General features: G+C 37.9%; 1 protein-coding gene across 3 annotated transcripts in view; it reads right to left on the reverse strand.

The window, feature by feature from the left end:
* The window catches only part of IL1RAPL1 (interleukin 1 receptor accessory protein like 1), a 694430-nt gene that overhangs the window by 636303 nt on the left and 31376 nt on the right, over positions 1 to 26751 (reverse strand). Inside the window, exon 1 of one of the 3 annotated variants that reach the window (XM_048929655.1) lies at positions 18485 to 18847. The exons of the other annotated variants lie outside the window; for them this stretch is intronic. Coding sequence (XP_048785612.1) covers positions 18485 to 18601 — 117 coding nt within the window. The 5' untranslated portion in view covers positions 18602 to 18847. Of the gene's footprint in view, positions 1 to 18484; positions 18848 to 26751 lie in introns of those variants that run through there. 3 annotated transcript variants of the gene reach the window in all.

Genomic DNA, 26751 nt, shown 5'->3' on the forward strand with positions numbered 1-26751 from the left:
TTTCTACACCTAATGTACCCTTATTTCCTCCCTTCCTTCTGCAACTATACAGACCTGTGTATGTGTGTGTGTGTGTGTGTGTGCATGTGAGAGACCATGATATTCATGTCTAGATCTTAAAGCAATGCAAAACCTCCTGGGAGGTAGCTCTAACAATTGAAACAACCAAAAGGAAGAGCTGTTCAACCCCTACATACAAACCTTCATACAAATGGACTAAAAAGATGAATTATGAGTAGATTTTTTCAGAGGCTGCACAACAGAAGTCTGTGCAACTACGTAGAATATACAGGCTGATTAAACACAGTAAGCACATTCACATACTGCATGCTGTATATGAAGAAACTGCACTTGAATATTTCAGGTTCCTCTTCCAAAGCATGGCAGTACTAGAACATTTAAAATCACATGTAGTTTATAACTTTTCTTTTTTTAATATTCAAGGTAACACAGTCTAACTAAAGGAGATTTTCATTGTCAAGATAGTCTAAGCATAATTTAGTTTGTAACTATTTGCACCTAGACTCTCAGATGTGACTGTAGAATAAACTGGAGACAAAAGTCATATTAACAAAGCAGCCATATCCAGAGATGACATTAATTAATTTATTAATGTTTCCCATTGTCCTGTTTCTAAACTTCCAATAAAACTGTAAAGAACTTCTTTTCCTATGAAAACATGCAGGAATAGAGAGATCAAATCAATACAAATCATCATGATTTCATTCAGCTTCTAGAAGCAAAACTGATTTTTATATGCTTCATGTAGGACATTTGCTTTAGAATACTGCATGTTATAACTCCAAATCAGAAACCTGGAATCTTAAACTGTCAAACTGCAGTGGCTGATGGAGACAATTAATTGAAATTACATACAAATAAAATACACTTCTAATGAATTAGGAAAAAAAAAAAAAATTAACTGTTCTCTGTATGAAAAGTCATCCACAAACTGACTGCTCTTGTTCTAAGGATGACTTTATTGAACAGCATATGAATGCTTTAGTTTTCACAACTTATGGCTTAAGAGTTAATATCAGATATATCAGATTTTCATAAATACTTTGGCATCCATACAGATACACAAAACTTGGCCTTTCATGAATGATACAAAAAAAAGCCCTCAGCCTTTTGCAGTATCTCTCCTCTCCATACTGCCTTCACATTTTCTGAGCTTCACAGCATTTCAGAAGCCCCAAGTGCAACCAAAGCTAATTCAGCCTGCTCTGAAATCTTCAAAATATAGATTTTTAGACTGTGTTTGAATTTTCTTCTAATTCTTTCATGGAGGTGGAAGCCAAGTAGGAGGCAGAAGAAGGAGGAAGGCTGAGGATTTAAACGTAATGCCTTTTTTCCAGGTCAGTTACCATACATTGTCTTTCTCAGTCATCAGCTCATGATTCACTGATGATTTTCTAGCCAGCTTTTTTCCCTGAAGGGAAGCACATTGTCTCCTTATCTTTGCCATTACTTTCATGCTTTCTTTATGCTAAAAAAAAAAAAAAACAAAAAACGCTTTTTCTTCTAGCTAAGCCTGAAGGTTATTGCAATCTGCCATACCCATCACTGACAACTAAAGGGACTCAGGCCAGCCATAAGTCTTGCCATAAGGATTTTTGCATGATTTAATAACCTGCATAGGTGTTTGCAAATGTCTGGATAGATATGCAAGTTTCACTCTTAAGGATAAAGCCTGCTTAAAACAATTTATTCTTCTTCATATTTTCCTGCCGCACTGTAGAACCCTTTTTTCCTCATTTCAGTGATTTAGACTAACAGAGCTTTATCTTAAACTGCAGCAGCTCAGTACACACTGCAGAAGAATGAATACTGGCAAGGATCAGTAGACAGTAATAAGAGCTGTGCAGTCCTCATTCATTACAAAAGCCATTCCTGTGATACAATACAAAATAGCTAAGAGAGGGGAAGCTTACATGCATGCCAAAGAATGAAGTTCTTCAGAACAACACAGAATACCCAACAGCAGCACTAAAGGCAATAAAGGACAGGCCTCGTTATAATCTGTTCATTTTTTTTTCACTCAACAAATATTCACAGAAATGAGAGATCACTTCACTCCTTCCTCTAACTCCAAAAGGCCCAAGTCATTTTACTTCCTACACCATTTTCTTTTCAGGTAACTTCTCCCTCTCTTGAGAAGTCCTGCCTTTGTTTCTGAGGTTCAGGAGGGAAAGAAGAGCAGGAACCACTTAAGTCTTTAGATTTATTAACATAATACATAGACAAGATGGCATACAAATGTATTTCATTTTGCACTGAATCCCTACTTTTCTGAAGTACTCTCTCACAACACGAGACATTCATGCCAATAAGAGCATAAGAAATTAAGGTCCACAGAGTTCTCCAAAACTTGTCAGAATTTCACAGTGGAACCTGGTAAAACAAAACAAAACCAAAAACAGTGCAGTCTGCCTCCAGACCTAGACACTCTGAGAAAGGCTTAGCTGTACCCATACAGTGCCACAGGCAGTGTGTTAGGTCAGGCAAGATGTAAACACAAGGAAGTTTGATTTTCAGGTGGTACATCAATCAGTGTTGTAAACACTGATCCACAGTGAAATGAACTGGGCATGTAATCTAGATCAGGTAATTCTGGTAACAAGCTGATTGCTTACAGTCCACTGTATGGGCATCGCATAATTCAGTCTATTGAAACAGAAGTGTTTCAGAATATTTAAAACAGCAGGACAGCGGAAATCTGGCTAGGGGACTTGCTCCTAGTTACATTGCTCCAGCACTGTAAAGGACCGCTTGCCTCCCTGGGAAAAAAAATTCCAGACTGTACATCCTTCCTTAGCAGACACAATAAGCAGATGCCCTTTATAACAGGTAAAGTAAATCCATGCTTTCCTACACCCAGTGCTACTTATCTGGACTGGAACTTACAGGAACATACTTCTGAATGAAATGATATATTATATGCAAGAGGAAGACTAGAGCAAGTTATAGAGTTGATGGAAAGAAGAGATGATCCCTATAAAGCTGGAGGCACGGCATGGCATTTATGGAAAGCAGAAATTCACTGCAAGTTTTCAAAGACTGAAGGGAATGGATATTCCTTGCCATGACAAAGCTGACATGAGCTAGATTGGCCTTCAAATATGCTATTATACATACAGAAGGAGAAAGTAGTTCTTTAATACTTTGCCGACTCAATCACAATTTTAAAGTTCAATAGGCAGAACAGAACCATTGCTGTGAGCATCTCCGTCACTGTTATTTAGATAACAGTACCAGAAGAAATTGTTCTCTCATTCACTTACAAGTTCAAACTCGGCAAAGAACTGAAAAAATAAGAATAATACTGTATTTTACTTCTCAGAGGCTGAAAAATCAATGATTTAATTAAGGAATTAGCAAAATTACTTCTAGTGACAAATGAGAAACAAAAAATCTGTGTCTTTGTTAATAGTAAGAAAGCATTGCTCATTGCAGTCTTGACTGTAAACAGAGAAAACATGGTAAGCTTTCTTTTTTTTTTTTTTTTTTCCCAGTTTAAATTCCAACTGTTTCTGCTTATAGTTTTGGAGAGAAAAAGAAAGAACAATTAGAAGTCTACTGCACTCCTTGTCACTCCAAAGCACAGTTCTGCAACAGTAAATGCATTGTTTTAGTTCAGCTAGAAAAAGGCAAAAGGAGACGAATAAATTCGTAATTAATTCATAGTCACAAGGCAGTTAATATAATGTTAAATGCTTCCCCAAAAAAGCATGACATCTGTGAAACATAATAAAAAGAACGTAGTGCTTTCACACTATTATATACACCAGTATTATGTACCATTGTATAAAAAAGTTACCAGGTTAATCAATCATTTTTGCAGCTAGACTGTAAATATCATGCCAAAAGGGAAAATAAGGTAAACAGTTATACTGAAGAAACCAAGGTAAACATGGTGCTATCCATGTATTCAGTAAACTGTGTATTTTGTTCATTCATTGATCATGTTTCACTAGGTTTTTTAGTCATAATTAATGGGCAATTACAGTTCACTGCTTCATCTTTCTACCTTTTAAGCAGAGCTACTGATGATGGCTTTTTTATTATTATTTATTTTAACTTCAAGTGGTTTAAGCAGCCTTAGTAACCACCATGCAGCAAAGCCATTGCAGGAGATGAGAATTTATGAGTCAGTGTTGCAGGGTCAATCTCATCGGGTTGCATTGCTCTAGACAGCATTCTCAGGTCTGGTCTGTTCAAGACAATTTACAGCTGGCTATACAATATTCGTCACATAACAGCCTTCAGCTCAGTTACACAGGAGCTGGGAAAGAACAGTGCTTTTTGGGGGACTGTTTGTTTCCTTTTTCATTTTTGCATTTATGAACTATTTAAAATTAGATGACTAGTGAAACAAACAACTTCACATAACAGCAGCATTAATGTCACCCCTTTAAAATGTTCCAATAAGAATTGTGAAGTCATAAAAACTGTAGCCAAACACACAGCTTACCTAAAGTAAGAGGTAAAAATAAGAAGCTCGGGGTTTTTTTGCATTTCATTAACTATACTTCCAGTTATTGCGTATATCAGTTACACAACAACGTATAAAATGATATTTGGATTCAGTTTATTATCTATTAATAATTATTAAAAATGTTCCTATAGGCACAGTAGATCATAATATACCCTAAAAGATCAAAACTTCATACAAATTTCAAACTGAATTCCAATTTACTACCTACTTAGTAGTAGTACATCTGTCATAAGCAAATATGATTGCTTGAAACCAAAGTGTTATTATTGTTGTTGTAAGGTTATAATGTCATAGTTACTGATCTGGGGGCTCCTGTAGTATCTTTTTCCATAAATTTATCTGGCAAGAACAGAATATTTTTGAGGAGGGGAAAAGAAGAAACAAACACAGCAGACAAGAAAGAGGCATTCAAAAGGGATGACAACCTCACCTCAGACCAAACATACCTAAATTGTACCTTTTATGTGATCAACATCTGTGTCCACTACTGCGCTTTTCCATTATCAGCTAAAGATTTACACACCCGTTCAGCACCAATGCACTCAACGGAAAAAAAAAAATTAAGAAAAAGTTAACAGACTGAAATATTCTACCTTCAATAATCACCATGTTTGAATGTGTAAATATCTTTAGAGAACATTATATTTATTAATCATATCTGAGATAGGGGCACAAAGTATCACCCCTCTTATCTTGATTTTTAGTCCCTGTTTCCTCTCTCCTAGTTTTCTTCCTAGGTAACCATAATACTCAAATCTTTAGAATTCATTCATGCAGAATACATTACACCCTCCTTACTAAAAGATACTGACTGCTTGAAAGCACCTGCACAGAGACAGTGATGCTGTGAATAGCGTTATCAGTGTATGACACATGTAGACTGAATATTCACAAAGGCAGAACTGATTAATCCATATTTGCAGATGCTTTCAAATGTGCTAGTGTTATTCTCTATTGCCATAGGAAAACAAACAAGAAAACTTGTCCATCTTCGAGCTAGAACACAAATCAGGCCACATTCTGATAGGCACCTTCATATCTTGACTAATGTACCATTAATACTGAATGCTCAGAACATCTCCAAAATTAGCTTTATATCCTTATACATTCAGGCAGTGCTATATATCACAGAAACTAATGGAAGAATCAGAAGTATTGGGAAATTTTGGTTTAAAATGTAAGGCATTCTCCAAGTAGCATACTGAAAATCCAGACACATTATTCAGGTTCCACATTAACCCAGTAGTATCTGGTGTTTCATGACTGTACACAACTGTTAAAATACTTCAGGATCTGTATCTCATCTCACAGGCAAAGAACTACAAGGAATCTGAGTGCTATGAGCTCAACGAAAAATACAAGGGAGTTGATGGCAGGAAGTCAGTTGTGGCATACGACATTTTAATCGTCTTCTAATAACATGTTTTGAGCTATTAGTAGGCTTTTTATTCCTATTCCTATTCCAAGGAAATTTGGTTTATTTTTCATAATCCAATGAAGACATCTGCATAGTTAAAAAGTTTAAATTATAGTCAAACCCAGGAATAGGCATACTAATCCTTTTTAACAATTATACAAGGACCAGTCCTTTCTGTTAGTTGCAACCCCACTGAGGACAATCTAAAGCCCAGAAGAGAGCTTTTCACATAAGAGTTGTGAACCTAACTAAATCTAACCTGCATTTCAGTTACAAACCATCCTTGTCTACTTTAATGTACAAGCATTTTCTTGCTGAGTGGTGCATCTGTTGTTACCTTTCTTTTGACAAGCAAATCTTTTTTTTTTTTTTTTTAATGTTTCACAGTTCATTTGTATTTTTCTGCATTTTTTTTTTAACATTACAAATATTAAATTACTTTAATGGAGACATATTAATCTTGATGCAGTAGTGTGTAACAGTACATCCTTGATGCATTACCAACAGGCCTGGCACAAAAGATTTTTTTGCAGTATTGTATTAGTACTTTTCACAGTCTATCTGTACCGTTCCTTTGTTCCCTTCTCACCCAGACATGCACACACAAACAACAGCTTTAAAAATATGAGCCCCTCTGTTCAATTTGTACCTATTCACTTTAATCTCCTACCTCTGGAAGTTGGGGGTAGACTGTAGAATACTGTGGTCCCTAAATATTTCTTCATTTTCTTCCATTGTGTTGCAATTAAAGATTTTATGTGTGCGAACTGCTGCTTTCCAGTGAAATGTCATACCTACTGGTAGCTCCTGAAGACTGCTACAACTTCAGCATTCAAGCTGTGTCTTATCTGTTTTTATCAGTCAGACATTTTCTTGATCACCTTTTTCTTTCATGAACCTGATTACTGTAATTATTTCCTCATACTTTCCTTGAGTCGGGTATTGCCTCTTTCAGTATATGTCACTCATTACTAAAATTTTCAAATACCACAGCAAATAACTTGCTATTTTAGTACAGTAAGATGTTATGTTTACATGAGAAGAATCCCAAAGAACTTCATCTTTAAAACAAACCAAAGATTGCAAATTGGCATGAATTCTTTGCCCAGTGGACAAAACATACAGAGAAAAATATTTGTTCTCTGCTAACTGTCCTTTTTCTCAAAGACACAAGTTCTACTGTGAAGACAGATTACTTTAATATAAGTTCACTATATCAGTCATGACCTTTCCTCTGTATGATTCTTACAAGGGAGTATTTTTGCTTTTGAGTCAAAGGGACCTTCAGAAGTCATCGAGTCCAACTCCCCTGTAATGAACATTAACATCTATAGCTAGATCAAGGTGCTCGGAGCCTCATCCTCACCTTGAATTTCTCTAGGGACAGGGAATCCACCACTTCTTTGGGCAACCTCTTCCAGTAATTGGCTACCCATATTGAAAAAGACATTTTTCCTGATATCCAGTCAAAATCTCCTCTGTTTTAGTTTAAAACCATCTCCACAAGTCCTACCACAACAGACCCTGCTAAAGAGTCCACCTTACTCATTCTTGTAATTCTCGTAGGAGCCTTTTCTTTTTCAGGCTGAACAACCCCAGCTCTCTGAGCCTGTCCTCACAAGGGAGACGTTCCATCCCATGGATAATTTCTGTGGTCCTCATCTGGACACACTCTGACAGGTCCACGTCTCTCCTACACTGAGGACTCCATATCTGAACATAGTACTCCAGATGAGGTCTCACCAGAGCAGAGAAGGGCAGGATCACCTCCCTTAGCCTGCTGAACACACTTCTCTGGATGCAGCCCAGTAAACAGCTGGCTTTCTGGTCTGCAAGAGCACACTGCTGGTTCACATCCAGCTTGCCATCCACCAGTACCCCTAAGTCTTATTCATCTCAGCTTGTATAGTTAGTAGGGATTGCCACAACATAGGTCTAACACATTGCACTAGGATTTATTAAACCTCAAAGTCCTGCTGGGCCTAGAGCTTGAGCTTGTCTAGGTCTAGGCACTCTGGTTAGCATCCACACTCTCAGACACGTTGACCATACCACACACAGCTTGGTGTCAGGCGCAAATTTGCTGAGAATTTACTTGATTCCTCTGTCTACATTACTGATGAAGATGTTAAAGAGCACTGGTCCCAGTACTGACCCCCTGAGGGACAACACTTATCACTAATCTCCATCCAAACATTGAGCCATTGACCACTACTCTCTGGATATGATTGTGCAACCAGTTCTTAATCTACTGAATAGTCTACCTATCAATTCCATAGCTTTCCAATTTGGAGAGAAGAATGTTACAGGTGACTGTGCCAAAGGCCTTACTGAATTCCAGACATTACATCAGTGGCTCTTCCCTTGTCCACTGATGCAATTATGTCATCATAGAAAGTGACAAGGTTGATTAGGCAACACCTGTCCTTGGTGAAGCCATACTGGATATCCTCTATCACCTCCCTGTCTTCCACTTGCCTTAGCACAGCTCCTGGAATAATCTGCTCCATGACCTTCCTGAAACCTGAAGTCAGACTAACAGGTCAGTCTCAGGGTCATTCTTTCTACCCTTCCTAAAATGGATGCTTATCTTCTTTTATCTGTCATCAGGGACATTTGACCACAATGTCTTTTTAAATATCATTGGTAGTGGCTAAATGATTACATTTGCCAATTCCCTCAAAATTCTGGAATGTATCTCATTGGGACCCATACACTCCTGGATGCTCAGGTTTCTCAGGAGGTCACAAACCTGATCTTTGCTTACAGTGAGAGGGACATCACTTGTCCAGTTCCCACCTTCCAAACCATCCACTCAAGAGCTATGTGTAGAGCAGTTACTAGTGAAGACTGTGGCAAAAAAGTTTAGTATCTTAGCCTTCTCCTTGCCCCTTGTTACTAGCCTGCCTGTGCTGCTCACTAGGGAGAATATGCTCCCCTAGACTTCCCTTTTTTGGTTGATGTACCTATAGAAGACTTTCTTATCCTTCTTTGTGCTCCTTGCAAAGTTCACACCCAGCTGAGCCTTGTCTTTCCTGATTCTAACTCCACACAGCATCCCCATACTTCTCCCAGCTTACCTGTCCCTGCTTCCACTGCCTGTACAATTTTCTCTTGCTCTCCAGCTTGACTAGCATGTCCCAGTTCAGCCATGCTGATCTCTTGCCTTTCTTTCCTGACTTCCTATACCTGTGGATGGGGGGCTATTGTGTCCTAAGGAAAGCTTTCTTAAAGATCTGCCAGATCTGCTCTGTACTCATCCCCGGGAACACATCCCATTGAGTTCTGTTGATAAACTTCCTGAATACCTGGAAGTTGACTTTCCTAAAAATAATCTTTCTTAATTTACTCTTTGCCTGCCTGACATCTTTTAAGAGGCTGAGGTCCACCGCGGCATGGTCAGCCCAGGCAGCCTCCAATCCTCAGCCACCAACCAGATCACTTGTGTTGGCAAACAGGTCCAGCACAGCACCCCCTGGTGGAGCTGTCTATTATCTGGCTCAGGAAGTGATCCTTGAACCATTCCAGGAACCTCCTGGATCACTTACAGCTTGCCATGCTGTTTTTCCAGCAGATGTCAGAATGGTTAAAGTCCCCCAGTAGGATGTAAGCCTGCAATTACAACACCTCTTATAGCTGGAGGGAGAAGGTTTCATCAGCAGGGTCTGCTTGATCAGGCAGCCTGCAGTAGACCCAACCACAAGGGCCCTTCTCTTGCCTCAGTCTCTCTCACCCATAGGCTTTCAACTTGCTTGTTCAATCATTCTTCAAGGACAGCTCCTCACGCTCTATTTCCTCCTTGACTTGGAGGGCAACTCCTCCTTTCCTTGCTTGTTCCTTCTGAAATGCTCGTAGCTATCAACAGCCACATTCCAGTCATAGGAATCATCCCACCGAGTTTTAGTGATAGCAACTAAATCATGGTTTTATAGTATCACAGCAGCTTCCAACTCTTCCTGTTTGTTTCCCAAGCTGTGCATGCTGATGATGTAGAGGCACTTTGGCTGGGCAGCTGGCCTTCTCACTTTCTTGGAGGATAACTCCTTAATTCCTTTGAACTATTTACCCAGCATACGTCAAAGCCAGGCACTGAGTCGAAAAACTACAATTACCTCGATGACACCAGTCTCTTCCCTCAGATTTTTCTCAGATTTGTTTTCCTAGTCTTCTCAGTACCCCTCCCAGCCACTGAAGACATAAAGGAAAACACCACCCACTAAATCCCATGAAGTCCATTTTGATAGCATTCAGACTTCTCCCGGTAACTCTGTCACTGCTGGCCTGAACTATCAGTCTCCTAGTGATGTCCCTGACCCAGGCCCCAGTGATGCAGCATGCTTCCCTACAGGTTGGGTCTGGCATACATATAGGGCCCTCAGTTCCTCTCAGAAGAGAGTCACCCACAATTACCCTTCTTTCCTTTACAGCAGAGGTGTGGAGTCGACCTCCTTGCCCTAGACAACTGCCTAGGTGGACCTTACACTGCATCCTCAACTCTTCCCCAAGTTTCAACCTATTATGTAGAGGCACCTGGAAAGGTAAGGTAGATAGAGATGGGGTTCTCCAGTAATGCTGAGCAGGGACCTGCTTCCATTCCTCTCCATCTCTTATGTTCCCTCCCTCTGCCTGATGGTGACAGGCAGGAAGTTCACTACTGTTTGGAGCATATCACACCAGTGCCTCTCTCATAGGAATATCAGGGAGTTGCTCCACCAGTCTAACCCCTGCTCACACTCCTTGACGCTCCTCATTCTCTCCATCTTCTCCTCGAGCTCTGCCACCAAGCTCAGCAGATCATTCCCCTCTTCACACAAGTGGTATCTCTACCACCATCCTGCACAGAAGGAACAAGCTCAGGCACACCGTGCAGCCAGAGACCAGCTGCATTTCTGGGCAGGCACTCTGTCTGGATAGGTGTCTTCTTTCTGGAGGGAGCTTTGTGCCTAGCAGAGATCATGGCTAGATTTGTCGTCTGGAAGGCAGCCAACAGATGAGCTGCTCACTCAAGTGGGGAAGGGATATTCAGCCCTGCCACACCATGTCCTTCTGACACACATCCCGCTGTTTGCCGTACTCCTGGAGCTGTGCTCCCTGGGAACAGCCTTTATATATACATGGGAGTTTGGCTGCCTGCTCTGTCCCCATCATGTCAGAGCTACCTCAGTTAGGGCTCTGCTCTTTCTGCTCACAGGGCAGAGGGCTCCCTCACTCCCACAGCATCCCTTTTTTCCACTTTTTTTAATTATTTCTGCCAAGGGTCCCTCACTATGAGCCTCTGTTCCAAAGTTGATCTGCTCAAGGTTAATTTTTATCAAGTCAGAAAAATTAACTAAATGATTGCACCTTGGAGACCATTTAGCAAGGCTGAATGCCATCAACAGCATGAATAGGACCTTATCTGAAAAATGCCTTGAGAAGTCCAGTGGCCAGGACCAACTAGCCTTTTCTTCATTAACCCTGAACATAATTTCTGTCAGGAGTCCCACTGGCTTATCACAAGATAAGCCATAAAACTGGGATGTTTCTAAATTATTGCAGCTGACTATCTTTTTCTGAACATGACTAGTTAAATGCACACTGAACACCTACTACACACCTCTTACCATGAGTTTCAATTAAAATCTTTGCCCTTCCCTCTCTTGCATGGGAATCCAAGTGATGGTATAGCTGGCTTGGACTTGTAAAATGAAGTTCAAATATTTCATATTAAGGTATTTATACTATACTGTGACTGAAATGTAAATTACTAGACATATCTATCTGGAGGCCAAGCCTCCTACACTGCCTACTTATTCACAAGGCCCTATTCTCATTTAACAGCTATAAAAGACTTGGCCTTCTGGTCAGTACAGCCTTCAAAACCACAGGCTACAGAGCGGAAGCAAGAGACTGCACTACTAGTCAGTCTGTCATGAGCCCACCAGAACACACTCTTACTTGCTTAATCTCTTTATTTTTCTAAATAGCTGTCTATTCCTGTCATTATATGAAAGGATATTTTCTTCATATCTCCTCACTAAAACTCACTAAGTTTTAGTTTGAGAATATCCACTCAAATAATAACACATTCAGTCTACACATGGTTATCTTTCAAAGCATGGCAACTGATGACCTCAATTTTCATGACAAGAATAGCAGTCATTTTGCTATTTTTGCATTTATTTTACTTGAAAGCAAAACATCTTATTGTGATCCTCTAAACACTTCTGTCAGTTTCATACTGCTCTAAAAGGATGAATCTGAGATCATCTTCCCTCAATCATCTCCTCATTCAGAGATCAAAATAAGCCATTTTTTCTGTACACACTGACCCAGAAAACGAGTTCTGCATTATAGCATTACACCTTAAACGTAGAATTTAAATTATTTCATTATTTTTATTTCTTTATTAGAAATTTCTTTATTTCATCACTTGGACCTGCTAGAGAATTTCTTACACACCAAATTTCAAAGCAATCTGAAGTCCAACAATGCAAAACTGCAAATATGAGAGAAACAAATACATAGACATTTAATGTTGAATTTCAGTCCACCATTACAAAGAATTTACATCAGCAGTTGGGAAACAGAGTAATTTACCATTAAAAAAAAAAAAAACATTAAAAAAATCTTAATAACTTGTAAGTTATTACAAGTAACTTGTAAGAGGCAGTACAGATCGACTTGCATTATCTCACTAAAAACATCCTCCAATTTGATAGTTCTATCTTGAATATCAGAGCTGTGGTGTGGTGATATAATTACTTCATCTGTTAACCTTTACCTCTCTGAAACACACTACTGAGGCAGGTTTGCTTTCAACTACACATTTATTCTTCATTGAAAATGGCAACATTTTCTCTGAATGTTTCTATCCATTCAGTATTCCTTTCTTCTGAAAGTCTATAAAAATCTGTAATTTTACATACCAAGTTCTATAACTACACTTAGTGAGAATTAAACTTCATCCCCTGGATGTATAAAATATATACTAAGCATTTATTAAAATCTTAATGTGCAGAGCTGGAGAAGCCAAGCAAAACTGTTTACCTCATCATTTGGAATTATTACAAATCTTCCTTGGTTTATCAGGACAAAGTAGGCACACTGACATCCTGATTAACTGTTATTAAGTTTGAAAATTAGCATCACCATTGAATATTTGCATTGATGATTTCTGTCATGTTAGAACAACTGCTTAATTCATATTCAGTCTAGTGAGAAATAAGTATCCATATGAAGCTGTGCATTAGAGGACACTTTGCTCTTTGTTCTTACACGTACTCCGCTTGTTGGCATTCCCAACTGTCTATTCTACAAGGAAAAAAATATGGCACAATGCTTAAGGCTAAGCAGATGACATGTAATAACAACCTAAAATTATAACTTAGTTTCACACTTCCCAAATTGAGATACATTAATATAAATGTTTTGATAACAATTTTCAATGTATTAAAATCTGACTTTGTTTATTTAACCTTTTTTTTTTCTTTAAATTGATGACAAAAAATATTTCTCCTCTCCAGAACTTTCCTAAGCATGAGTTGATTAGGCAGAACAAACACTGCATTTGCTCTTAAAGGAGATTTCGATGCATTGTCTTCAAAACCTCATCCTTAAGAACATTAAGATTAGAAAAGACCTAAAAGACTCACTTACCCATTCATTTACCCATCTCCACCATGCCCACTAAGCCTTGTCCCTCAGTGTCACAACCAGTTCTACAAACACCTCCAGGCACAGCAACTCCACCGCTTCCCGGGCAACCTATTCACAACTACTTCACAACTTCTTCTCAGAAGAGCTTTTTAATAATATCCTAACTAAACCTCAAGTTGAGCAAGGGGATGTTGCTATCTCTTCTACTATCACTGCAACTTGGGAGAAGAGGCCAATGCCCACCCCACCACAATCTCATTTTAGGAGTTGTAGAGAATAAGGTTTCATCTGAGCCTCCTCTTCCCCAGACCAAACAATTCAAGTTTCCTCAGCTGTGCCTCATAAGACATATGCTCCAGATCCCTCACAGCTTCACTGCCCTTCTCTGGACACACTCTAGGGCTTCAATGTCTTCCTTGTAGTAAGGGAACTGAAAACTGAACGCAGCACTTGAGATGCAGCCTCTGCAGGGCTAAGGACAACAGGACAATCACCTCTCTGCTCCTGCTGGCCATGCTATTTCTGATACAAACCAGAATGGCAACGCCATTCTTGACCACCTGGGCATACAGCTGACTCCTGTTCAGCCAGTTCTTGCCTAACACCCTCAAATCCTTTTCCTCAGCAGTTTTCCAACCACTCTGCCTCAAGCCCGTAGCAACACGTGGGGTTTTTGTTACTAAAGTGCAAGACTCAGCACTTGGTCTTTTTTAAAGTTCATCCCATTGGCCTCAGCCCAACAATCCAGCCTGGAGGGCCTTCCTACCCTCAAAGCAGATAGACACTTCCTCCCAACTTGGTGTCACCTGGGCTTCCAGCCTGTTCCAGAACCTCACCACTCCCTCTGAGAATGTTTTTCCAAACATTCAACCTATGCCTCCCCTGGCACAATTTGCAGCTTTGCAGCCCATTCCTCCAGTCCTACTGCTTGTTGTGTGGTACAAGAGACCAACCCCCACCTTGCTACAACCTCCTTTGGGATAGTTGTAGAAAGCAGTAACATCACCAGTAATGCTTCAAGTTATACAGAAATAACAAATCCATATGACAGTTATTTCATGATTAATGTGAGATTTCCCTTTCTACATCTGTTTTTTCCAGAAACTAAGTATTAAAAATAACAAGAATCTCAACTACTTTAAACTCGCCATTTTCAACAGACCTATATGAAACAATTAATGGCTTTAATGAATTGAGATATTGTGCAATAAGTGCCAAACTATTCCAAATGGGATATTTGACAGCAAAGGGTGCTCCTTTTTCTTTACAGTCTAGTAATTCTGAGTATCCTTAGTTGATTTGGAAATTAACGTACGAGTTTGTGTACAGTAGTCTCTATTAAAAAAATAAGTTTAGCTCTTAATTTAAATCACTTCACCTTTGCTTCCTTTCCATGTACTTCCTTTCAAAAGACTACTGCACAGTGTGACTTGGCTTAATTCTTCTGGCACTATCACTTCAACAGGGGTTCAATGTTGAGAAACTTGCAGGTGAGGGCTGATGTATACTTGGTGGAGCACTACAAGCATTAGTGCTTGCAGTTTATCAGGAAAAAGTTCACTGCTTTTCCAACTTGCATACTGTTCCAATAATTAACTTCATAATGACATTTCTTTGCTTAATGGCTCTTTCTGGACCCAATTCCAAAAATTGCTATCATTAAACTTTAGCCCACATTCCAGATTAGCACATAAAAGACTTTCTTCAGCTTACTGTTTTAACCAGCCAAACATATTATTTTTGCTGTTAACTAGCTTTTTTAGCCCAGAAATCTGCCAACTGTATCTACCTACTCAAAGTGGTCACATGTAAATATGCATGCACAAATGCAGACGCATTTGAATGTCTCACTTCTGTAGCAAAGTGGCTTTGGACACTTCAGCTACAATTCAGGGTCACTTTGAGAGCACATTCTTATGTGATGGGGATGTAAGTGAAAATCCAGCATCTCACTTTTCACAGCCTTCTCATTTTCACTTTTTCTGACATGTGCCTAAAGGAGTAATCACGATACAAACGTCTCTTTGAGGAGCACAACAGTAATAAGACACAAGTGAGGAGAGGCAAAAAGAGACATCAAATATTCATCAGATAAAAGCTGAAAAGTCACACAGACTCAAGTAGCACAAAGCAGCATCAGTACATGCTCACCCTACAATGAAATAAAACAAGCTTCAATACAACAGTAACAGCATATGGCATAATGAAAGTTTGCACAGTAATGATTTTATGATTTCCTTTCAACTACTTTCAGGGACAGGACAGTGGCTCTCCAGCTTTTCAAAACTGAGCAGTCTGCATCATCAAGCTTGACTTTCTTTCCTAAAAAAATTTATGTTTTCTCATTCTGAAGCATACTCTTAGCCAAAACTTTTATTTTTTTAAGCATTTTTTTTAGTTCTCTTCACATCATGCCTTTTTTTTTTTCCATCTGACTATGATGTTGAAATTCATCTTCTTGCCTAAAGGCTCAAAAAAAAAAAAAAAAAAAAAGCATGCCAGTAGATATACAAAAATCTAGTTCAAATTATTGAATATTACTATGTTCTTCATAAATTGGAGACCATCACATTTAGTAGTTTGATCCTTTTCCACACATTAATCTACTGTCTGGGCTTGTTTTCAGGATTTCCTGTGTTGGCCTTTTTTTTTTTTTTTTTTGGAAGCATTATCACAAACAATGTCAACATGCAAAGGCTTTCATTTACATACCGCATGACATCTGTAAGCTCTTTCACAGTGAGGCAGCAAGGCCACAACACGAAGAATAATACATGGCCCAATACACACATTTACCACAGATGAAGCAATCCATCTGATTTCTCTACAGACTCATAATTGCTGGGAGTCAGTATAGTGAACGCAGCACTGGGCTTTTGTAGCTCTGCCTCTCTTCAGTGAGAATTTGCTTTTCTAGATGTCAGCAGGTACACAGCAGTATTTATCATTCTCAATGGCACACCACTACTACTACTCTAGATATCCTCCCTATATTTCTATATTTCTAAAGCAAATACATTATACACATCTTGTTTTTTTTAATGTACTGAATTTAATAAATTCTATAGACTCAATGCCTCTATCCATAATGTGCTTATGCAAACTGTTTTCATGAAAACTCGGGTTCTCAGGTTCTCTCAAAAATATTTATAATTGTGTACTAATTATAGAATCATAGCATCAACTAGTTTGAAAAAGACTTAAAGATCATAAAGTCCAGTCACCAACTTGACCTAGTGAGTCTCACTGCTACACCATGTCCCTGAGTGCCATGTCCAAACGTCTCTTAAATACATTCCAAGTTGAGGAACTCCAACAATTCCTTGTGCAGTCAGTTCCAATGGGCTAAAATGTAATGCCCTGAAAGTAATGCCTCAGAAGAAAGAACTTAAAGGACCTCTGTATGATAACTGAAGGTGAAGGCAACAGAATTGAAGGTATATTTTGACAAAAGAAACTTCAGATTGTGGATATATCTACATAGACAGTGCTGCTAGAGAACACATCAGCAACTGCAGTATAAAAGCAAAAATATTATGCACAATTAGTTTTAATGACAATAAAACGTCAACAAAATTTTAAAACATACATTGCTTAGAAAAAAAAGCACAAAAACCCACCAAACCACAGAAAAGAAAAAACAGTTCCTTTAAATTCTAGTTCAGTAGAATCTTTTGCTCATTCAGTATGTGTGTAGACTTACTTCATTTATTTAAGGTTTATTGTATACTTTCTTCTATGTTCAATCAATTTTCTTCCAGCATAGAGACCAAGAGGTGAGAGAAGCACAGGGAAAAGATTCTTCACAATCACTCTGATAGTAACAGTAGGCTTAAATCAAGCTAGCACTCATGTAAGTGGGTAAAAATATGATAGATCTAATGCTTGAGCTGTGAAAATAAATCAAAAGCAGCTAGGTACAAAAAGAGTAATGTTCTTTCTTTTATACTCAAGAGATTCATTTCAGAAACAAGCCCCCAAAGACTACAATTGTAACAGTACTTACTGTAGTTTTTAATACTACACCTTGTCAAATAGACAAGGTAAAGCCCATTTTCTTGAGTAGAAAGTCCTGCTTACAAGGATCTTCATAAGAAATTAGAGCCTTAATTTGTATACAAACAGTTTGCCATTGTAATCTTCTGACAGACAGACATAATTTGGAGAAGGTGGTCCCCTGCCACTTTCTATTTGCATGTGCTCAAGATTTGTTGGTTTCAGGATGTTTAAAATGTTTGTGAAGTTTGCACAGTCTGGGGCACTTGATATTTTAAGTACTTCACTGAAATTCATTCTGCATCCCTTAAAGGCCTGAAGGACAATATGCAGTTCTAGTTTATTATACTTAAAACAGCTCCTACTTCCACTATATGTTCCCACAAACTGACTTAGAAGATAATGACTTAAAAGATGATTTGCATATAAAGATTTTATAGACAATAATAGGAAGATTTTCATCTGGGTAAGAAGGACATATTTAGTGCTAATTATTCAGCATGTTTAGTTATGTTCTGATTTTTATTTATACGTAGTCAGCATGTGCTAGCACTGGGTTTTCAATATTTCAATATTATGTGGTTGCAATGGAAAGCCATGATGTGCACATCAAGTGTTAACCATTCAAAAACCAGACAGATAAAGAGTCTAGACACATCTGTATTGTGAATCTTTCTGGTAGGCGTGGATCTCTCTCAACATCATCTTGGATTTTACATATTTCACTTTGAATGCCTAAGGGGCTTTTTTCAATATGTAAATATGTATAATAAGGAAAAACACCAAATCCACATTTTCGTATGACCCGATTTAAGTCTACATGAGCATTACCTCAGACACTTACAAGCCAAATGACAGAATCTGAGCTGTGAATATACTGCAGCCTGCAATTTTATGATCACACATAGTCAAGCAGTTATATGCCCATAGCATACCTGAAGTACTGCATCCAGTTCTAGACTCCATAGTACAACAGACCTGGAAAATGATGAGGGTTCTGTCATCCTATAAGAGAGATATAGCTGTGATCTGATCAGTCCCAATGAAGCCATACAACCATATCACTGATTTAAAGAGAAAGATTGCAAGTCCTTTTTCAAGTCAGTCCCATCTACAAAGATATCCCTGCTATCAAATGGAGAAAAATATTTCTAACTCTCTTGGTTACTGACAGCCTTTTATCTCATTCTCCTGTATAAATTTAGAGTTCAGCATAACCTGAAATTCCACTGAAGTCTTCACACTGAAATTTGACCACTATTTTTATTACGCAAAATACTGTGTAATAATGAGAATACTGTTTAGACTAACTCAGGAGGGACTCCACATTTCCTTGTCATCCTTCATAGCTCTGGTCACATTGAGTTGACAACTTATCCCCTGTACAAAAGTTGTAGCTAGTAATCTGCACAGAGTACCTTAGTGAGGTGACACTACAAGGAAAATGCCTTAGTTTGCGGTGTCTGTCAGTTTCTTAACTGCTTTCCAGTCTGAAAACTGGTTAATTCACATCATGAGGGAAGTGGGATTTGTTCAGTGGTCAGTACAACCCTGGTCCTGCACATTTGACTCTGCGCTGATTCATCAAGATCTTCATGATCATGTTAGACCACTCTGTAGGAATCAGATCAAAGACTTAGTGTGGCACTTCATCAGGATCCCAGATCCTGCCTGTAACTGCAGCCAAGGCAGTAAATGAGTAATATGCTTTATGCAATCAGTGCTATCATTTACTGAAGCTTTGTAGAGGTACTGAATGGATGCAGGCTCCTCAGCAGTGTCATTCTGAAAACCAGAGCTTTGTAACTATAAATCTTGAACAATTTCCCTCCCCACAGATACCCTCTCCCAGTACTTAATCTATGTACTACTGTTTTTACCACTTTCACTGACTGCAAATTCCTAACTGTAACTGTGTTTCTAACTGACTTCTTCATATGGTACTGTATAAAACACCATGCATTTATTAGTGCCTTATCCCCCATTCCAATTTTTGACTTCCTGCTTATTGCAGCGACTACTACATGGCATACAGTTACGTTTCACCTTGGGGAGAAATAATTTAAATCCCTTACAAATAGCAATCATAGTAAAATCTGAAAACATGGGGGAGGAACATTCAGTTCATCATAAGCCACCTGAGTTTAGCATTACTGTTAATAGAAATTGAGAAAGTCATATCTAAAATGCCATCAGGAGAACGTTATTATAGTATCCCTATCAACTAAATATCAATTGTTCTACTCACCAAGTCAGAAAGACTTGTGAGTCTTGCTCTTAAAGTCTTACAACAAGCATCACATGAGATGATAATACCAATTATCTTGACCTCCATGTTCCTCATGGAACATTCCTTGTGTCAGCTATTTTGACAGGGCTGATGTTGGCATTAACCACAGTGACATACAGCCCCATGCTAGCAGTTTGCTTACCCTTACAAAAGTATCACCACAGAGGGCTACATCTGTAAACACTCCTGAAAAAGTAAGAAGCAGTAGTAGCCATGCAGCAAACATATGGCATCTCAGAGCAGCTGGGGAAAACACCGTGCTCCAGCTTTCTTGATGGAAAGCCCTTTTCTTCTGCCAACTGCATTTTGTAAAACAGTTCAAAGCCTTTTACCAGCTTTCAGGGAGCTGCTTGCCACAGGGAAATGCTTGTGAAAGGAGTGGGCAGAAAGCACCCAAACAGCAGAAGTCATAAGATATCTAGCTACACTTCCTTATCTTCGAGGTTCTTCATAGACTGCTAGGAATAACTGCCAAAAATGAAAATTATTTCCGTACAATTAAACCCTCAAGAAAGGTCAAGTCAAGTCATACCTCCAGATAAATTGAGCAGTCTTACAAACATTATGTGGGAATGTTATTACTAAGTCAGCCACTTTCTGCCATCATCTCTGTTTTGACCCCTGAAATCCCCTTTCTTATTGGACCACCTATCCTCTCTATGGCCAAACACCTCCAATGATCATTACAGTCTGTAATAGTTGATACCATCAACTTCAGGTCAATCATTTAAGCAAATAAAACTCTGACAAGTCCAGAAGATCCACTGATTAAAACCTAGGACTCCCACTTAACCTCTTCCTCCCAGAAGGCCCACCCAACCTTTGTTTCTCTGCTATACCAAATCCTGCAATAGAACTTCAAGTAATGACACCAGCTGTCCAATTTCTCGTCCTTGTTATCATACTTCATCTTCAGAGTAAGAAATGAACATTACAAATATCAAGTCTGTCAGTAGAAGTAATCAAACCTGAATCATGTTTGAAATATTTTCTTTAGTCTATTCAATGCAAAAAATCTCTCATGTGGCAGCCACGCTTTACCAACTCATAACAACACACATGACAGCTGCTCCCTTAAAGCCTGGAATAATAGAAAGAAATACAGGACCCAGGCTATAAGTTTAAATTCAAGATGAGGAACCATAATATACATTCTGAATCCTTGCTGAACATCCCAGTCTTACATGCAAGGAAAATAAAGCATCACTCTAAAACATTAGGCATACTGACATACTTATTGAAGAACTGATTACAACTCCTCTATCAAAATATTGAAGGATAAAAAAGGAAAAGATATAGCTGAGTTCCACATATTACGATGTTCCCAATAGATCAGAGGACAAACTTCTGAGAAGACAAAAAATTCCCCATAGCCTCCAATTAGTAATGATAATTTAAAAAAAAAAAAATCCCACACAAATTTTTCCTTTCTTAAGGTTGGAAATTAACTTCAGCTGTGCCAGCAACACATGATTAGCTTTGAAACTGGTCTCTAAATCATAAAGGTTTCCACAGGTCAAGACCAGCATCTTAACCTCTGTCCAAAATCTAATCAGCAGTCAGTGAAGGCTGCACAGCATTATACAAAGTAGACCTTAGAAACTTGCCTTCTGTATTCCAGGGAATGCCAAGATATTATCTAAGCTCTTTGTAAAAAGAGGCTAGAAAGGCACTACAAGTAATTTCAACTGAATTCTTACAGTATGAGAACAGCTATTTTCACCCAGCGCCTCACAGACCACAGAGCGTATAATAATGCATTTACTTTAAAAAAACAAAATTAATCTTCCACTTAGAAACTGGGGTCAGAAGATCAAGTGATACCCTTTCTTGCTTGAGTAACAAGTAACATCTACTAGAAGTAGAAAGTCTGACCCAGCTCCTACATGTACTCACTTCATCGTAATCCTTCTCCTCTACTGAATGTGAATATGGGGGGAAAAAAGTGCTGCAAGTTACTTAATAGAAACCATGTAAGAGAAGGAACAGTATACCACTTCTAACAGTACTGATTCTGTAAAATTATTTAGACTGCATATTATATATAACCACAAAATAATTTCAAATTAAACTAAATGAGGATTTACCTTTCTAATCCATGTTTTAGGGAAAAAGTACTCTTTGAAGATGCATTATGTCAGTGCTCACAGAAGAAGAGAAGTGAGTGCATAGTGAACCTCATTCTCTCTTTAGCGCTATTAGGAGTCATAATTTAGATAGGCTATGGTATGATTAGCATAAAGGAATGAGGCAAATCTGCAAAGGCTTTTTTTCATGGATGAGCATCCTAGATAGGCACATTTAGCCTTTGAGTGCTGCATGCTGCAAAGAGAGCTAAATTGAGAGATACATAAGAGCCATTCTGGAAACTTGATTATGCTGCATACTGACATTTCATGAATTTTCTGATCTGTTTATCCATTCTTCCATTGGGCCATAACTTATCCCAGTACCCATCACAGCAATAAAAATGCATGTTTCTTGTGTCTTTTATTACTGAAAAAAATATATGAAAAGTAAAATCATGTGTAAATTATTTTGCAAAAACAATTGATGTTAAATCTGCTATTTAAAATGTGAATCAACAAAAAACAACATTGTGGTAAAAATGTGACATATAAGTTGCAATGCTGAATCACACAAAAGATAGACATGTTTTCAATTCTGTTTCCATGGTTCCTATTTTTCTTCTCAACTCCTTTATCAAAAGCACATTCTACGTATTCACAATTCTTCAATATAAATGTAAAGGAATAAAAATATTTTGTATATACATACACATACAGATATAAACAAAATTAGAATATAATAAAAGTATTTCTTCATTTGTACATTGAGGGAGGGAGAACAGAAATACAACATATTGCCAATGAAATGTTTTTATGAAGCAAAGATTTTTCATTAATGACTACAAATATGATTAACTAAATTAGTGAGTGTTGAAAATAAGCATCCCAGCTTTGGAAAGAGAAACACATGATTCAGTACAAAAGAGATGAGCAGATAGAAGACTGCAGAACTTAAGTGATAACATTTCAAAGATTTATGAATGCACTTCTTCACCTATAAGAACACACATCTACTGGCACTGAAGATACTAAAGACTGGCGTGCCAGATTTGGCCTTCCCAGATATCCTGCCTTCATACTTACACTGTCTTTTACATCTTGGTTTTGTTTTGTTTTATAATAAGCATAAACAATTTATCAAGTGTTTGGGACTATGAAAGAACCTAATTTTCTCTTAGAAACCAGAAGCAGCACTTATTATCTTCTAAGATGTCAGATCACTACTTTGAGGTTAATAACCTTTTTGCTTGTTTGTTTTTTGCTGAAGAAAGGCCAAACAAGGTTGTAGAACTTTTATCCAGACAAAAAAAAAAAAAACAATTTGCTTTTTAATCTTCTCACTTTAGGATTCCATGATAAAACAGACAGTAAATAGTCTTGTGAATACAGTGTCGCAATGTCAGAGGACATATATGTGCTTAAATTAATGGCAGTAACTGCATTGAGAAAATGCCATTGTTTCAAAAAGCACTTAAACTCTCCAGATTTTGAAAGAGGAAAGATACTGAGTTGATGTAACTGAAGAATCAAAAGCCAATAGAATATCATTTCCTGTAACAGAAAATGATTAAGGTAAGCACTGTTCTTCTAAATCAGCCTATACAACGCACTTGAAGGCACCTCTCTATTCTAAGGTTCTTCCCAAAGACAACAGCATTCAGAAGCAACTTAAGATGAGATTTTTGTACTGAAAACATTCAAAGGAAAGACTGCCACCTACTGAATATTTCCGTCCCTTTTCCACCAAAGTCCTAACAACATTTCCCATCCTTTAAGTACTGGGAAGTACCTTTTCACTGCTGAACTTAAACACCTGATAACGTCACCAAAAGAAAAAGAAATCATTATTTTTATTGTACTGAAACTTCTATACAGGCTGCAAAATTAAATATTGGATGAGATCTTGGTTCTTCATCAAAGTTTCTCTCTCACAATTAAAATAATACAGACACAGGGTACAGATACATTACATGCTAAATACTATAAATACTACTACAAATCTGATTACCTGAAGCAAAAAAAAAAAAAAGTCTTCCAAAAACCACTGCACTTTTACAGTACTTTACAAAAGAATCCATCTGTATTTGTTTTCCTTAATTTAGTTTTCAAAATCAGCCCAAAGCCATTTTTCCCACACAGAGGTCTGGCATTTCACATGCTGAAGAAAACACAACAAAAAACAGTTCCTATAGATGTTACTATAACATGGCTCCTTAACAGTAAAGACAATAGAGCAAGATTTCAGAAAAGTAAAAACCATCACCAGACTGGCTTCCATGATTCCATATATGATGTTTACCAAGGGAGATTAAAACTAAAATACAAAGTACAGTAAATGTTTGTGTTAGAAAGAGGACTTACTCTCAGCCTAGATATTACAGCTCATTTCTCAGTATTATTGATTCAGTTATAGGTAGTGTCCATGGCTGCTACTGGGTTCAAGAAACAGACCTTGACCTATTGAATTGGTAGGTTCTTGCTAAAAGAGATTGAGATAGGCTCAAATACTCAAATCCCTGTGAATTACAGTTGCATATTCATTATCTAACATAAAACCCAAAAACAATAAAATTGCTTCAGACTGCTACACATCAAATTCTATAAAAAACATTTGCATGGAAGAGGCACTATTTGTCCCAAAATATTTGTATTCTAAGCTATTTCCACCCCCTATTTTACCTCTCTGATATAGCCATATTCAGAGGAAAAAAATGTTTCTTACATGGTTTAACCTGAGCTGAAGTATCAAGAAGTTTTCCTTATCATCTTTCATTTGTTTCTACTAGCACCTAGACAATCTGGATTATATTAAATAAATTAAAGCACCATCTTCAGCCAAAACAAATTAAATAGCCTTTTTTTCTACTTTTTTCACCTTGCACTCATGCCCTCATCAACACATAGCTCCTTTACTTAAATCCAGACTACATGATACACTGTTGATGCAGAATAAAAGCCATAATCTTTTCCTATGGTCACTGCACCTCACGTACTCAGCTGATAAAGCCAATTTCACATTTGTGATTACGACATATTTCTCTTTAAAAGATTAAATGGTGGCAAGGAAAGGGTAGGATAATTGTGATCCTGAAAAAGGTTGAAAGATTAGGGAGGGCAACCCTCTGCAGAATTCCTGGTCAGCAACAGCATATTAGCATTTCTAGTTGGTAGCATTTAGAAGAGAAAAGCTTTAAATAATAATTGCTCTTTTGGTGAGGAAAATGGACAAACTAAAGAAATTCAGTGGATGTTTAATAAAGATATTACTTGATAGATTTAATCTGATATTTAGGTACTGGTTCTGATAATCTATGAAATTCTTCCAAGTCATTTATTCCTGGAAACTATGCCTTCAGAGTCAGCAAAAGATAAAGCTTTTTAAGAGGCAATCAGATAAGATACCATAATGTGTTCCTTTATTGTGTTTCCATAAGATACACTGGGAGCAAGAATTCAGTTCTAAAAGTAATATCTTGTAAAGAGATGTTGTATGGGAACTGATGAATCACAGCCTGAACCTCTGATTGATCACCTAATCAGAGCAATGCATCAGCCCAGGGAGCACAGGTGAAGGCAATTCACCTGTGCTGCTGGAAGGGACGGAGCCTGACTCCACCTCTCCTAGACCCATTTAAGAGATGACTACCAGTAGGGAAGGATTTTTTTCTGGAGATCCCTTCTTTTGGAGTTTTTTTTAGCAAGTCCAGGACAAGGGTAAGCCCTCTATCTATTCTTTTGGGTATAATAACCCGCTTAGCCAAACTCTTGCATATTTCTAAATTATAATACCTGTATATTCATTAATTATACAGATGTATATGAAAAGGAAAAAAATCCATCAGCTCCAAAACTGGGAAGTAAAACTCTAATAGTATTTCAGGATACTGTTTTTCCCCTCATAGTCCTATACATCTTAAATACATTATACTTCTTTCTTGTGCAGAACTCAGGTGGACATCAGTAGCTTTCTCTTTATCTTAGAGCTACTACCTTCAAGAGAATCCCAGTCCATCAAGAAACTTTGAAAACATCAAAAATTAAAAAAAAAAAAATCTGAATATTCTGGCAGAAACAGACTATCAAGATCTTCAGTTTGACTTTTCCTACAGGGGAAAACATCCACTGAGTTTCTGCTTTATCACTGACACACACATACTGTAGAATACAGATGTTAGGTCATTTTGAACTGAAGTACAACACTATAGTTTTGTTACTACTCAACTGTATTAAAAGGCCCACTTCCTCCAGATCCCTGACCAGGTATCATGCATTATGCAGTAGAAAATCATTTTGTGATTCACACATCTTACTTTCTTGCTTAGCAAACTTTCTCTTCTCATCAGTCACTTTTTTTCCTGACGCTCCCTTTTTAGGACCATTCTTGAACTTCATGTCAGTTGCAGACTGGTGCTCAGCTAACCTTGAAGGAGGCACTTCCATCTGAGCAAGAACTTGGTCTCTAGTAGGCACCTACTGTGATGATTACATAATTTCTGATTATAGACTTTCCACTTACGTATACCTGAAGCTGAATCCCACATGTACCTTCTTTACTTAAGTTGGCTTTTATCAGCTTACTGACAGACAACAGAAAGAGAAGGGTTCAGACCAACAACCTCTTAAACACAATGAAATCACTAGACTTGTTTTCAAAAATCCTGCATACTGGGACATATCCTACCATAACAGTGTATATCAAATAATTTGAAAATGCTAAAACAGAGCACAGTAAGCATCAGGTGTCCCTAAAATTTGATTTCATGGTTGTATAACCAATGAATGTAAAGATGTTATGATTATGAAATAAACAAGAGAATTTGGCTAAGCAGGTTATAATAACGCA

The sequence above is a fragment of the Lagopus muta genome, chromosome 1 (assembly GCF_023343835.1).
Source record: "Lagopus muta isolate bLagMut1 chromosome 1, bLagMut1 primary, whole genome shotgun sequence".
Lineage (NCBI taxonomy): Eukaryota > Metazoa > Chordata > Aves > Galliformes > Phasianidae > Lagopus > Lagopus muta.